Below are 13180 nucleotides of genomic sequence, written 5' to 3' on the forward strand. Positions count from 1 at the left end.
ACCACGTCACTAATTTATTTCAGTATTTATATTTGATGGAACTCCAACACCACTACATTCTGGAGCCATTTTTGCATTTGTTTTGTACTTTCAGCAAATATTTACTGACAACTTGAACGTTTGAAAACACGAGTTTAATGCGGGGCTTCATATATTCTTCCCAGTTTTTTTGCATTGAGACTTGACTTATTCCATCTCTTATAATCAAGGATGACACTTACTCCACTTCTGACACACACACTGCCAGGATATAACTTTACAATTATGAGTGGTCAGAGCTTATTATTCTAGTATGAATTCACGGTTAGAATGACGTCATTTCTAGTTACTAGAATATGACGTCAAGGCTAATGACGAATTACCGTAACAGGGGTACACCTGTGAGACCGAATCACATGTATAGATCCATCCGCAGAGGGATGACCACATTTCTGCCTCAGTCACGGGACACTGATAAATAACACCGACTTATCGTTTATCCGTTTATTTGTTTGTCATTTTTCGCCGTAAATTCGTCTGCTACGATGCGCACGTTTTGTCGCCCAGCCCACCGGTGTTTTTGTCTGAGGCGGAGCCAGCGGCAGATGTTGGCGGCTGGCGGATGTCTTAAGCCCGGGGTGCTACTTTAAGCCAAGGCCGTGTTGAAGAGATGCTTGTCTCACCGGGAAACGCGACACGTTACGGGTATGGTGGCTCTTTTCGTCTTTTTACGCGTTGACTTCCGGGTTCCAGTGACTTGCCCAATTATAGTATTACGATGCTCAGAAAATACATCTTAACTGCTAATGTATAGGTTCCACCCTACAGCATCCAGCAACGCTAGCACATGTTGCGTCAGCTAATGTTAACAATGTACTTCTTGGCGGAAGCAGTTAGGTACTCGTTTAGCCTGCTGCTTCTTGTTTGTGCAGTTTAAGAGAACCCCCACTTCTTCTAGCCTTGGCAATGCTAACAAGGCTAAGTGGCACTAATTATTAACATCCTCCGAAGATTTGTGCGTGGAACAGCAGCGAGTGCCTCTGATAACCGCGAATGCTAACGACGCGAAAATAGTGAGGCAAGTGTGCAAAATGTCCCAATAACTTGACGAAATCTTTATCTGGAAATCATGTGGGGGTTAAGTCCTCCACACTACGTATCTTTCAGTCGATGTTCGAGTGTAAGGAACAGTTTTTTCTACGGGTGACCGGGACCGGCGTTTTTAAATTAAATAAAGCATCAGCAACCGCATATTTATTTTATAAGAACAAACCAAGAACCAATTAAGTGAAAAAATACACAGTAACTTTAAGTGATGCGGATCCGTAGGATATGACTTTTCGTTAGACGAAAAGTATTGTTTTGATTGGGTTTAGTCTGTTTTCTTTCAATGCAATGACTTTTTTTTGTATTTCCTACTTTTGTTGCCTTGTGAAGCACTTTGTGATTCTGTATCTGTGAAAGGTGTTGTATAAATAAAGATTGGTCTCTTACTTTAAACACCTTAAGAACACTTCCACTCAAGGCCAAAAGTAAAACATGCCAGCACCTATAGTTAGCACTGTGAAGAATATGAAACAATTATTATTTAGGGAGCAGAGACAAAAAGGGGTTCACTAAAGAAGTAGCTCCAATGGATGAAATGCATTTTACTTTGATAAAATAAAATACTTACTGACACTGCTGTGCCTTTCTAAGGGTACACAAATATCTCATGCTTGATGAATTTCCTTCCAAAGATGTGATTATGTTTTTTTTTTAACTTTCCATATCTGTGATTATTAGTGTGTACTTTTGAAAGACTGCTAAAACATGGACCACAGTTTTGTCAGAACTGAGCTGGTAAAAGCTCATTACTAGCATATCAGTGTCTATTTCAGACCCTCGCTGTTATCTTGGACTAACATATTTGCTTTAGTGTGTTTTTGTTTGTAAATAGTTGGTATTATTCACAAATTATAATTGCTTTATCTAATCTCAAATAATTACTGTATATGCAGCCCACATACAAAACATTTTAAGCAGCAAACCAAACTAACTTTACTGTTTTGATGCATGGCTTAATTTCCATGTGTATAAGATAAATAAATAAATAAAAAAAACAGCATCTTTTTTGCACCTCTTAAATTAATTGCTGAAGAAAATATTTCATTTTGTTTTTTTGAGTTTTGTCTGTGCCAAAGCTGAGCCTAGGCCACCTTTGAACGCACCACTGTTCCATGTTTGTATTTCAAACAGACTCACTGTTAGCATGCAGGTGTAAACACATGTGACTGCAGTTGTATATACGGATTATGCTTGGCTGCCTAGTGTCTGTTACAGGCTACTAAATACAACAGACTGTGAAGAAATCTCCAACTTTTTCTTAAAACTTTGACTTTACCGTATTCTTTTTTTTTTTAAACAATATTTTACCTCATTCTTTTTTTTAAACAATATAAGATCCTACAATATAAGGTTGTGCTTGTAAAGACTTATGCAGTTGACAGAAGTCAGGAGGCTTTCATATATGTTGTGATCCTACTGACACTGGGATCAGACTCTCACTTAAATTTCACTGCGTAAAGATCAGCTACATTCATAAAAAAATCTGTCCAATTAAGTTATAAAGTCACCTGACTCTACACAGCTAAAACCCATATGCTGGCTCATTTGGCAAATGAAAAATCAAGTGCATTCCATTAAGCAGAATCATTTTCTGGACACAGTACACAGCATGTCTGTTGACAAGTCTGCCAAATTAATCCTCCTAATATCAAGAATCAAATCAAAATCACTTTTCTTGTATCAGTTGTACAGTATATGCTACAGTTATGCATTTTTATTTATAATGAATGGCCAAGTTTGAGGTGACGGTCACCTGACGGTTCAAAGACAAATATAGATATTTTACACAAAGGGTGGGCCTAAAAATTATGAAATAACCAATGTATAAGATAAACCACATTCTGTTGTGATATATTACCATTTCCAGACTATATAAGCCGCACCACCTATAAACAAATATTTATGTACATATATTAGCCACAGGTGTCCATGTTGTAACATGAGATATTTGCACAGAAAGGTGTTACACAGAAACATTTTTTTCCTACTTTTAATCGAATACATACTGGTAACATCCACAAATACATTCTGGCAATGCTTTTTTCTGAACAGTGGCTGTAACATGTCTGATGAAAAAGATTAATAATAAAGAACACTCAGAAAACTTCATACATCCATTCTTATCCTCCCTTTGCCCTACTCCAGCTGATCGCTATCTTTGTCTTCCACCTACACACTATAACCATTACATTTGTCGTTTTCAGTGTTGGAATTGAGCAACCTCAGAATTTCATGGTAATTGGTAATTTCATTGGTCTGATGTGACGGGGCAAATTGTTTTGGCGGCATGAAGCTCACCATTCCCAAAAAATACATAAATTAGCTGGATAATTGTTTAAGCCGTAGTGTTCAAAGCATGTGGAAACAAAGTAGTGACTTTGCTTTATGTGTTGAAAAACTCTCCTGCAAAACCTGCACCTTGTGTGAATAGAACATGTTTTAGATCCAGTTTTTCTGGTTAACTCTTGTCAGGTGTTCATTGTTATAAGCAAAACATTGAGTTTTCTCAGTGCAAATATATGGGTGTTATTGCTGTCTTCACAGGTTATATCAGGATCAGCAGTCCCTCCTTCACTCAACATTGAGCATCTAAGACACTGTCCTCACGAAGCACTAGCTTCACAGTTTAAATGCTTGGTCCAGCCCCTCTCGTTGATGTTCCACCTCCTTTTTTTAATTGCTCCAGTTTTTCCACATAGCCTTTTTGTACTGTTGCCAAGAATCAGTTTCCCCTTTACACCCCTTCTCCATCACATCTCTGGTCGTGGCTTTTGTTTAAGCCTGAAGGCTGGAAATCTCTCAGAATGGGTGCTGAGGCAGACTCTGTGTCTCAGGGTAGTGGTGTGAGGTTAAAGCAGGAGATCTCTCTCCTCCATGGTGTCTGTCTCATCGTTGGAAATATGATCGGATCTGGCATCTTCGTCTCACCAAAGGTAGTATGCTCTGCATTGTGTATCCTAATGCGAATGTGTTACTATTTCATGGGGAAACGATGGCAGACTTGCATTTTGATTGAAAACATTTTTTTTCCAAGAAAAATCCAGAAATGTCAAGGAATGTTCTGGAATTGCTGCTCTGTTATTTCAAATAAGGTTCAGGCAATTCCAAATACTACGATGGTTTTTTGGTCTGAGATAACCTACTATATTATCACAGCAAGATGATATATCATTTAAACCTGCCTGTAAAGAATTGTAGAGTAAATGTGTGATTTTTCATTCTAGAATGCCCATATTAATATTCATTCCCTTCAACAATTTGTCTCTCGCCAGGGAGTTCTTATGTACACTGGTTCATTTGGCTTATCCCTGGTGATCTGGGCCATTGGAGGGGTATTTTCTGTGTTCGGAGCATTGTGCTACGCTGAGCTCGGCACTACGATCCGTAAATCTGGTGCCTCTTATGCTTATATATTGGAGGCATTTGGAGGCTTCCTGGCTTTTATCCGGTATGTATTTTTTTTTCCCTGTTTTCAGGTACATTAACGTGGGTAGAGCTGTCAAGAAATGGCACATTGCAAACCAAATTCGGCACGACTATGAAGCACTTGCCCCATACAAGCTGCATGTGTAGCATATGAAGACAGGTGTATTTGTATTACAATAGAATATCACATTCAGTTGTTGAATCAAACACAGTGTTCTCTTTAGCCTCTGTTTAGTTTACACATCTTATAATCTTGTTCTCACCCTTTATATGTAAATGTTGTTTGGTTTAACAATGTCTCAGAAACGACTTGAGGGAATTTTGAAGTTTGCTACAAACATTTACATGAGCTTATTGAATCATACTGTTCAAAGGTCACTGTGGCAGCTCAAAAGTTTTTTCCACAACTCCAGACCTGATGCATTGAAGCTAGGAATACAACTCTTCATTCCAATTTCAAGAAAACACATCAGAAATCTGATGTTTTATGCATGAAACCTATTTAGCGTGATGTATCAGAGAACCAGTAATGGAGAATGCGAATATAATAAGATGAAAATCCAGTTTGCTGCAAATCTGGCAACTTCACATCTAGCACCCCCACCATACTCTCTCACTCACACACCCTTTTCACATGACTAGCATTAGCATATTGAGATTTTGTTTGCTACTTTAACATATCTCATACTTGCCTGCATAGTTGGGCTGTTATGTAATTTTACCTAGGCTACAGATTTAAGTAGTAATGCTTGTGGGTGATGAGTGTTCAACTGTGTCTGCACAATTCAGCAGAACTGCATACAACTGCAATGCAGTAATTGAAGGTTGCATGCATGAGCAATACCTTTCAGTAAATTCTCATGTGTCACCAGTAAAATAGTCAAATGGCAGGATAATGATATAGGATTATGAACTCTAATACAAATCAGTAATATGAACAATCTCAATAATATAATTTGTTCTTTTTAAATGTTAACACCTGTCAATTCCATTGTAGACTGTGGACGTCTTTGTTGATTGTAGAACCAGCATGTCAGGCAGTGATAGCCTTGACCTTCTCCAGCTACTTGGTTCAGCCCTTCTACCCCACCTGCTTTGCCCCGTATGGGGCTGTCCGCTTCATTGCAGCTGCTATTATATGTGAGTTTACCCTGCACTGGGCCCGCTGGTTTCACTTACCTGAGCTGGTGTACATTTGTTTCAATTCCTGGTGAAAAAGACACAGGTATATTTTGTCTGCATGTGTTCCCAGAAAGGCCTTCTTGTTTCTCATGTGCAGTACAAGCAAATTGCTACTTCTTAAAATTGGGTATAAAACATAAAAAATGACCACTTCAGGGACTTGGTCAGCTTTTCTGCTCCACATCTCTCAATTCTGGCAAAAAGTCTGTAAGTAACTTCAGCTTTAAGCCCTCATTATGACTGATAGGTAAAGCCAACAGTGACAAACCAAATGTATCCTCTGTAAACAATTTTCTCATCATTTATTCGATAAATATTGTGAGTCAGTGCAGCATTGCCTCAGTTGACCCCTCATATTTTAATGTAGAATTGCAGCTGCGAAAACCACTCACTGGAAACTACTCTTTCACTCCTTGATTTTCTCAGGTCTGCTGACCTTTGTCAACTGTATGAAAGTGAAATGGGGGGCTATTCTTCAGGTCATCTCCACCGTGGCCAAGGTCCTCGCTCTGATTGTCATCATCATCACAGGCCTTGTGAAGCTAGCACAAGGTGGGATATCCAAGATGCTACTTTTGATTGCTCTGAAAACTGGTGGGCTTCCTCTGTATCTGGGATTTGAATGATTTCATTTCATCCATTATTGAAAACCTTGGTGCAAAAGATTGAAAAAAATCAAAAAAGAATTAATTCTATGTGGGACGTTGTGCATTGTGGCAAGTAAAGTCAAACTATATGAGACAGATTGTTTGTGTGTATGTGTGGGGAGGGTAGAAGTCTTCTAACTCACAGGTCTGTTTTGATAATCAACATTTAACTGGTTTCATGATCATGTTTAATTTTGAATACAAACCAATACCTTGATGTTGCACATATTAACATGCATCTGCAGTGAAATGCAAAAACCAAACTGATGAAAAGATGATTTTTCTTCCACCTTTGGATTCTGTTTGGTCTATGTAGGGGATGACTGCTGGTCCATGTGGGGTCGACAGGCTATCTTTATACTCTTCATGACAAAGAAAACATGATCAATAAAGAGGCCTTCAATTTCTCTTATCTAATGTTCAAATTCTTGGTTGGTTTAGGGAATGATCAAAACTTTCAGGACTCCTTCAAAGACTCCAAACTGGATCCAGGTAACATGGCCTTGGCTCTCTACTCAGCACTATACTCCTACTCTGGCTGGGACACACTCAACTTCATCACAGAGGAGATCAAGAACCCAGAAAGGTAGTCAGTTGCAACGATTTGACAATAAACCTTATTCTTGTTTTTATTCATTTATTTACATTTTATAATGATCACCACTCACACAATTCTATTAAGGAAGAACCAAATAAGTTTGACTCCTTTTTAAGTGCACATGCTGCTTTTCCAAAAAATTTGTTTGCTTGGAATGGGATTGGGAAGAAAAACAGTTCAACCATTTTTCATTTTAGGAATCTTCCTCTCTCCATTGCTATTTCCATGCCGATTGTTACAGTCATCTACATCTTAACCAACATCGCCTACTATGTTGTCCTGGATGCAGATGCGGTACTCAACAGTGAAGCTGTTGCTGTGGTGAGTATCTGAAGAGTGAAGCTTTCATCCTCTGCCCTAACAAATCTAACATGTCAGACTGTTGCCTGTTGACTTTGTGTAGACTCATGCTCAAATTCTATTAAAACCTCACAGGCTGTACCTAAATTGGCTGCATCTGCTCAGCTTTGTAGGGGCAGCAGGTTTGGATCTTTCTGTCCTGTCATCTATCCACAGTCTGGCTGGCAGCCATTGGCTGTAGTATCTGGTTAAGTGCTTCCATTTGGTTATCTGTGATTGCAAGACTCACAGTGATGACAGGAACCACATTTAGCTAAGTAGGTTAGCGTCACTCAGAGGAACACAGGGAGGCTGATGATGTTATTAGTGTATGGGAATAGGAAGAGCTGTGTTTAGGCTTGTTGACAATGATATTTGGTAATCATTTTCATTTTATTGATTACTAACATTTTGAGTTTCGGTGAACTACAGAATGCTGTGTTATGTAGGCTAGTTTTCAAGGCAGCAAATGTGCCCTTCATGTTCTTATATATGACAGTCTGTAACCACGCTTCACATTAACTGAAATGCTTGCACCTCTATTTTAAAGCTATCCTCACAATGAATCAGAATCAGAAAAATTTGTCCCCAAGGGGCAATGGGGGAAAGGATTCAACAAAGAAAATTAAGGCAAACCCTTTTTTTCCTCTGATAGAATCCAACTCCCTATCTCTGACCTCACTAACCTCTGCAAAGGCACTCTAACACAGATTTTTTTTTGTAATTAGTAATAACTGCATTGTATGTATTAACAGATTTGCCATTCTGCCTAATAAGCAGAATTATTTTAATTGTGTAACTATTTGAATCAAAATAATGCCAAGGCTCTTAGGTTTAAGCATCATCCAGATAGCACAGGCCAGCTCACACCATACAGATCTTGTTTCTTATAATATTTGCAGACATTTTGCAAGTTGTCAAATAATAAGAATACTCAAAATGTACTACTTTGAGTTTTTTTTTGGAAACAAAACAAGTGTTTGTTAAGTTTGCAATGATAGCAGATTTTTACTTTGTAATGAACAAAATTTATGCTAACTGTGTGAACCGGTAGAAAGTTAAGTTATTTATTACCATTGAAATTCATCTCTGTCCCTGTTGCATTTTGGGAAACTAATTAGTAGTAAAAATTGACTGATCATTAGATCATTAAAACACAATGGAAATATAATTGAATTAAAGGATCATCAGATTGTTTACCTGTACCTATTTATAGAAATATCCAGGTTATAAACATACTGATATGCAGCATCAAACTTGGTGTATACGGAGGATAAAGGATAAGCATTAGTATACGCAGAATTTGTGACTCAAATTCTGGTTGTATTTTCTTTTGTATATTCAGCCAGGAGATTTATCTAATTAAAATTTGATGTAAGATCTGAGCTTTTTGATCCTTAAACATCTCAGACCTTTGCTGATGAGGTGCTGAGCTGGGCCCGCTGGCTGATCCCTTTGTCTGTGGCCATTTCCTGTTATGGAGGTCTCAATTCCTCCATTATTGCTGCCTCCAGGTTAGTAACCACAAACACATCTGAAGCCGTCTAAGACAGGATAGCTTGAAAACTGCTGTAATGAAACCCCTGTCTCAATGTTTGGATTTTTTCCTTTCCTGTAGGTTGTTTTTTGTTGGTTCCAGAGAAGGCCAGTTGCCCAGTGTCCTCTGCATGATCCACATTAAACGCTTCACCCCAATTCCCGCTCTGCTATTTAATGTGAGTATCACTTGCTTTGTCTTGGGATTTTGAATGTGTCACATGCATTTGGTTGTTTCCATCACCCCAGACTACCCGTGTCTTTGACTTCGTCTGTGTTTGATTTTACCCTCGCAGGGCGCCATGGCTCTGTTGTACCTGTCTGTGCCTGATGTTTTCCAGTTGATCAACTACTTCAGTTTTAACTACTGGTTATTCATTGGTTTGTCGATAGCCAGCCTGATCTACCTTCGATTCAAAGCTCCGGATTTGCATCGTCCTGTTAAGGTAGATGTACAGCATGAGTGCTAACATGCTTCGGTTAGGGACAGGATAATAGTTATACAGCTATAGTTTAGCCTTTTTCCTCAAGTTTATTACCGAGCTGTTAATGAACCAGCCGTCAGTTTTACTAGTAAGCAGTCCAAATGAATTTGTGCAGAAGTGCTCATTTAGAGTGAAGAGAGGAGACTTAAAGACATTTCTCATGACAAGTGTACAAACAACATCCTTTCCAAATGGTATTTATGCACATGTAATTCACTTTAGTAGAGTATCAAATTGAAATCTGCTGCTGTTACCACAATTTGAAATTTGTCAAAAAAAGCTTAAAATGAAGATTGTGAAGATTGTCAGTAATATCTACAGACAATATGTAAAATGAAAAGAAAATTTAGAAAAACGTATGTCAATATCACACCCAAATGTCTAATTAAGTAATTATTTGTAAACAGGTAAAACAAGCCAGGGCCAGGAAGTAATTTATTATGATGTTGTTCAGTTACTTGCAACTACGCTCTTTAAATGATGATTGGGGGAAAATGAAAATATAGACAATACTGGGAAAGTGTGGGGCAAGATAAATGGACAAGCTTTGATTTGCCTGCCAGGAAAATTTCACCTTATCACCCTGTCCCGTCTGTGGCCCTTTGAGCATTTTGGACCCTGTTTATACAACAGTCCCTCTACTGTAAACCCGAGTACCCTCCGCTTTGGTTTGAGATGAGTTGTGACAGTGTTTGGGGGCCCTGCTGTTTAAGCGTATCGTCTGCTTGTGTCTCTTTTGTAATTATAAAGCCGATAGTACCGCTAATAGTTTTTTTTTTGTCTGTTCTCTTTTTGTCTTTGCCCTCTCTGCACTTCACAGCTTTCCTTGTTCTTCCCCATCATTTACTGCTTGTGCAGCATATTCCTGGTGGTGGTACCCCTCTACAGTGACACTATCAACTCTCTAGTTGGCATTGGTGTGGCACTGTCAGGTGTACCAGTCTACTTCGTTTGTATCCACCTACCACCAAGCTCAAGACCAGCCTTCCTTCAAAAACTAATCAGTAAGAGGCATCAAATGATTCTTTATTGAAAACTGTAATGCACTGTGCTTTTGTAAGAATATTGGTCCACAACATGCGGTTAATAATATTTGCCATACCAGTGGGTGCCAACATGGGTGATTTTCTAAGGACTGACTCTACACCCTTCATTGTGCATTTCAGTTTGAAAAGGGGAAGTCACACAGGAAAAAGTACTTTTCTCTGCAGGGGCAAATCCTGTTATTCTATTCAGGTGGCAGCTGGCTCATCATGAGACGTGCCAGTCATCTGCCAGAAATGTCAAATGTGATGATTTTTTTTAATCGTTCAGCCCATCACATTCTGAGGATAATATTTAGTTATGTAACACAAGTTGCTAAAATTCCATGTGAAAGCTTGTGATTCTTATAATGGGTGATATATTCAAATAACTTCCATGTAGACCGAATGCCTGAAGCACATACTGTATAGAATGCTCTCAGGTGTTAATACTGAAAGAGGGATTTAAACTATTTCAAAGTTCATTGCACTGCAAACCTCCTGTTCTCTAAAGAACTCTGAAGTGCAAAACATCTTAAATCCAAACCCCCTGCAGTTTTCCTTCTTTTTAAAAGAGCTCAACTCCTTTCACACTGCTTTAATAAGCACTGCTGTCTGTTAAATCAGGACTTTTTTTTCCCTCCCTTGTCATTGCAGATTTGATCTCTCTAGTCACTCAGAAGCTGTGCATGTGCTGTGTGGCTTCACCTGACATTGACCTGGACAACATTGACCCTGAAAAGATGGATTGATGATGCAGTAAAGCACTTCGTTACCTGAGCCAAATGGATAGATGGCTAAATGAAAGGAGGGTGTGAGCAACAGACAATCATGATTTTTGTCAATGAGGCTGACTGAAAAGGAGGAATTATTTAGAAACTGCAGAGATTAGATGTTAAATTTCTCCTCCCTTTTTTCCTAACCCAAAGGAACAATAAATAATACTTGACATGAGGGGAATGTATATTGTGTACACAATGAACATTTAATCAACAATACATTATAGATTCAGATCCCCCATACATGAAAATATAATGTAAACACAATTTAGTGTTGCTTGTGTAATTTTCCTATACATGTTCCCATACACAGCATTTCACACATGCACATCAGTTGACCAAATGCCTTAGAGGTTGAATGCAATCTCAACTACGTGGAAGAGAAGGACTTGACTGAGAAAATTATTTTAATGAAATGACAAAGCCGACTGCCACTGAATTACATTATTGTCATACCTGTTATGTTTTCCATAAAGTTTCAGATCCATGATCACAATTTCTAGTTGTAGTAGTTGTAAACAAAACAGTAGTTCTCTTTTTTTAATCTAAGCTCCTACAACCAAAGGACATGTGCTCAATGTGTCTTGCAAGCCTAGCTGAGATCGAAGGATTTTAGATTAAAATGTTCTGAGAGTCACCTGAAAAAATAAGTAAGCAGCTGAAAAGTAAACTTTTTTTTTTTTTTTTTGAGCAGGAGCAGGAGCATGCTTCCTGTCTTTCGTTTATATTTCTTTTTTATATTTCTCAGCTCTACAGATTTCCCCGACACTCGTTTACAGAACTTTAGAATGTTCTAATTACACCGAAGTTTAACAGGTTTGCATTTTTGTGAAGTGTATTTTTTGCCAAGTCTATTGATAAATTTGTAGAATGACAATTTTGCCCATCTTTTACTTCTTTAAATTAAATGATTATTTGGGTATTTGCTTTGTTGCCATTTTGATTTGCTGTACCGCTGCAGAAGTTTCTAATGTTGAACTCCTTGAAGAGGAATGGATGCTGTTCCTGTTCCAGGCAGACATGTGACACTGAATGGGTTTAACCCTGATATTAATGTTCTCAGACCGGCATGTCCTGCTTTTGTTACCCCCAAGTAATGCACACAGAACTTCTTTTTTTTTGTCAATTTATTTTAGCCAAATCCTTTGATTGCATCTTCAGGGTCACTGCTTTTTGTGTACCTCCTGCTGCTCTCTGCTTTCCCAGATGAATTCTCACATAATTCCGTGTGTGTGTGTGTGTGTGTGTGTGTGTGTGTGTGTGTGTGTGTGTGTGTGTGTGTGTGTGTGTGTGTGTGTGTGTGTGTGTGTGTGTGTGTGTGTGTGTGTGTGTGTGTGTGTGTGTGTGTGTGTGTGTGTGTGTGTGTGTGTGTGTGTGTGTGTTACTGCCATCCTCGCATTGTAAATTTTCTTCCTCTCACTGAGGCATTCATGTGAGGAAAATATTACTCAAGTCTTAAAGTCATTCAAATAGTAACTAAACAGTTTACCCATGCTTTTCAGCCTAAAATCGGTAGTTTAAGTTGTTAAGCAGTTTGTTTATGTATATATAAATTGCTGTTGGGTTTTTTGCCAGAGGAAAGTCTTTGCTATTTGGTGTCGCATTGACTCCTCCTGGTTGTTGTATAAATATACACTCCTACCACTATGGCTTAAAACCTGGTTAAACTTAGTCTGTAGTCAGTCCTTATTCGGTTGTGTCAGTCCTGTGGCAGCAGTTTCAGGATCACGTCAGAGGACCGGTGACTTCTGCTCTTTGTTGACATACTATACTCAGCAGCTCTGCAGAACTGTACTGCTTTGAGTTCACTCGATATTTAGATGAACAACTTACACTTTTGGGCATCATTTGGTCTTTAATTGTCATGAATGGTAGTCAAGTATATTTTTGATGAAGCTGCACAACTGGCGTTGTCTGAAATGTGTTCCTGTGAATTTCTGGGTCTTCAATCTACTTGTCCCACACATTCCCTCTCAGCAATTTGTAGCATTTCTAGAAATGACACACTGCATGAACATGGGGTTAAGGTACTTTTTCTTTAGATTTAGGTTTTGTGGTAGCCGCTTATTCCTGAGCAAAT

At 38.6% G+C, this 13180-nt stretch overlaps 1 protein-coding gene across 2 annotated transcripts; it reads left to right on the forward strand.

Annotated features, from left to right (window-relative positions):
• Positions 1-552: 552 nt before the first annotated feature.
• LOC147216218 (Y+L amino acid transporter 2) lies at positions 553-12191 on the forward strand. 2 transcript variants are annotated; one of them, XM_086178514.1, is made up of 12 exons: positions 553-684; positions 3631-4019; positions 4359-4534; positions 5510-5652; positions 6121-6246; positions 6783-6927; positions 7137-7260; positions 8689-8792; positions 8897-8993; positions 9111-9260; positions 10120-10303; positions 10979-12191. In XM_086178514.1, the coding sequence occupies exons 2-12, from the start codon at positions 3891-3893 to the stop codon at positions 11071-11073; spliced, it is 1473 nt and encodes a 490-aa protein (XP_086034640.1). In that variant the 5' UTR covers positions 553-684; positions 3631-3890; the 3' UTR covers positions 11074-12191. The 2 variants fall into 2 exon arrangements, with proteins under 2 accessions (XP_086034640.1, XP_086034641.1); XM_086178515.1 differs by having other exon boundaries at positions 8704-8792.
• Positions 12192-13180: the final 989 nt, after the last annotated feature.

Source organism: Fistularia commersonii, chromosome 30, assembly GCF_037954325.1.
Source record: "Fistularia commersonii isolate RoL2024-O1a breed Wild chromosome 30, RoL_Fcom_v1.0, whole genome shotgun sequence".
NCBI lineage: Eukaryota > Metazoa > Chordata > Actinopteri > Syngnathiformes > Fistulariidae > Fistularia > Fistularia commersonii.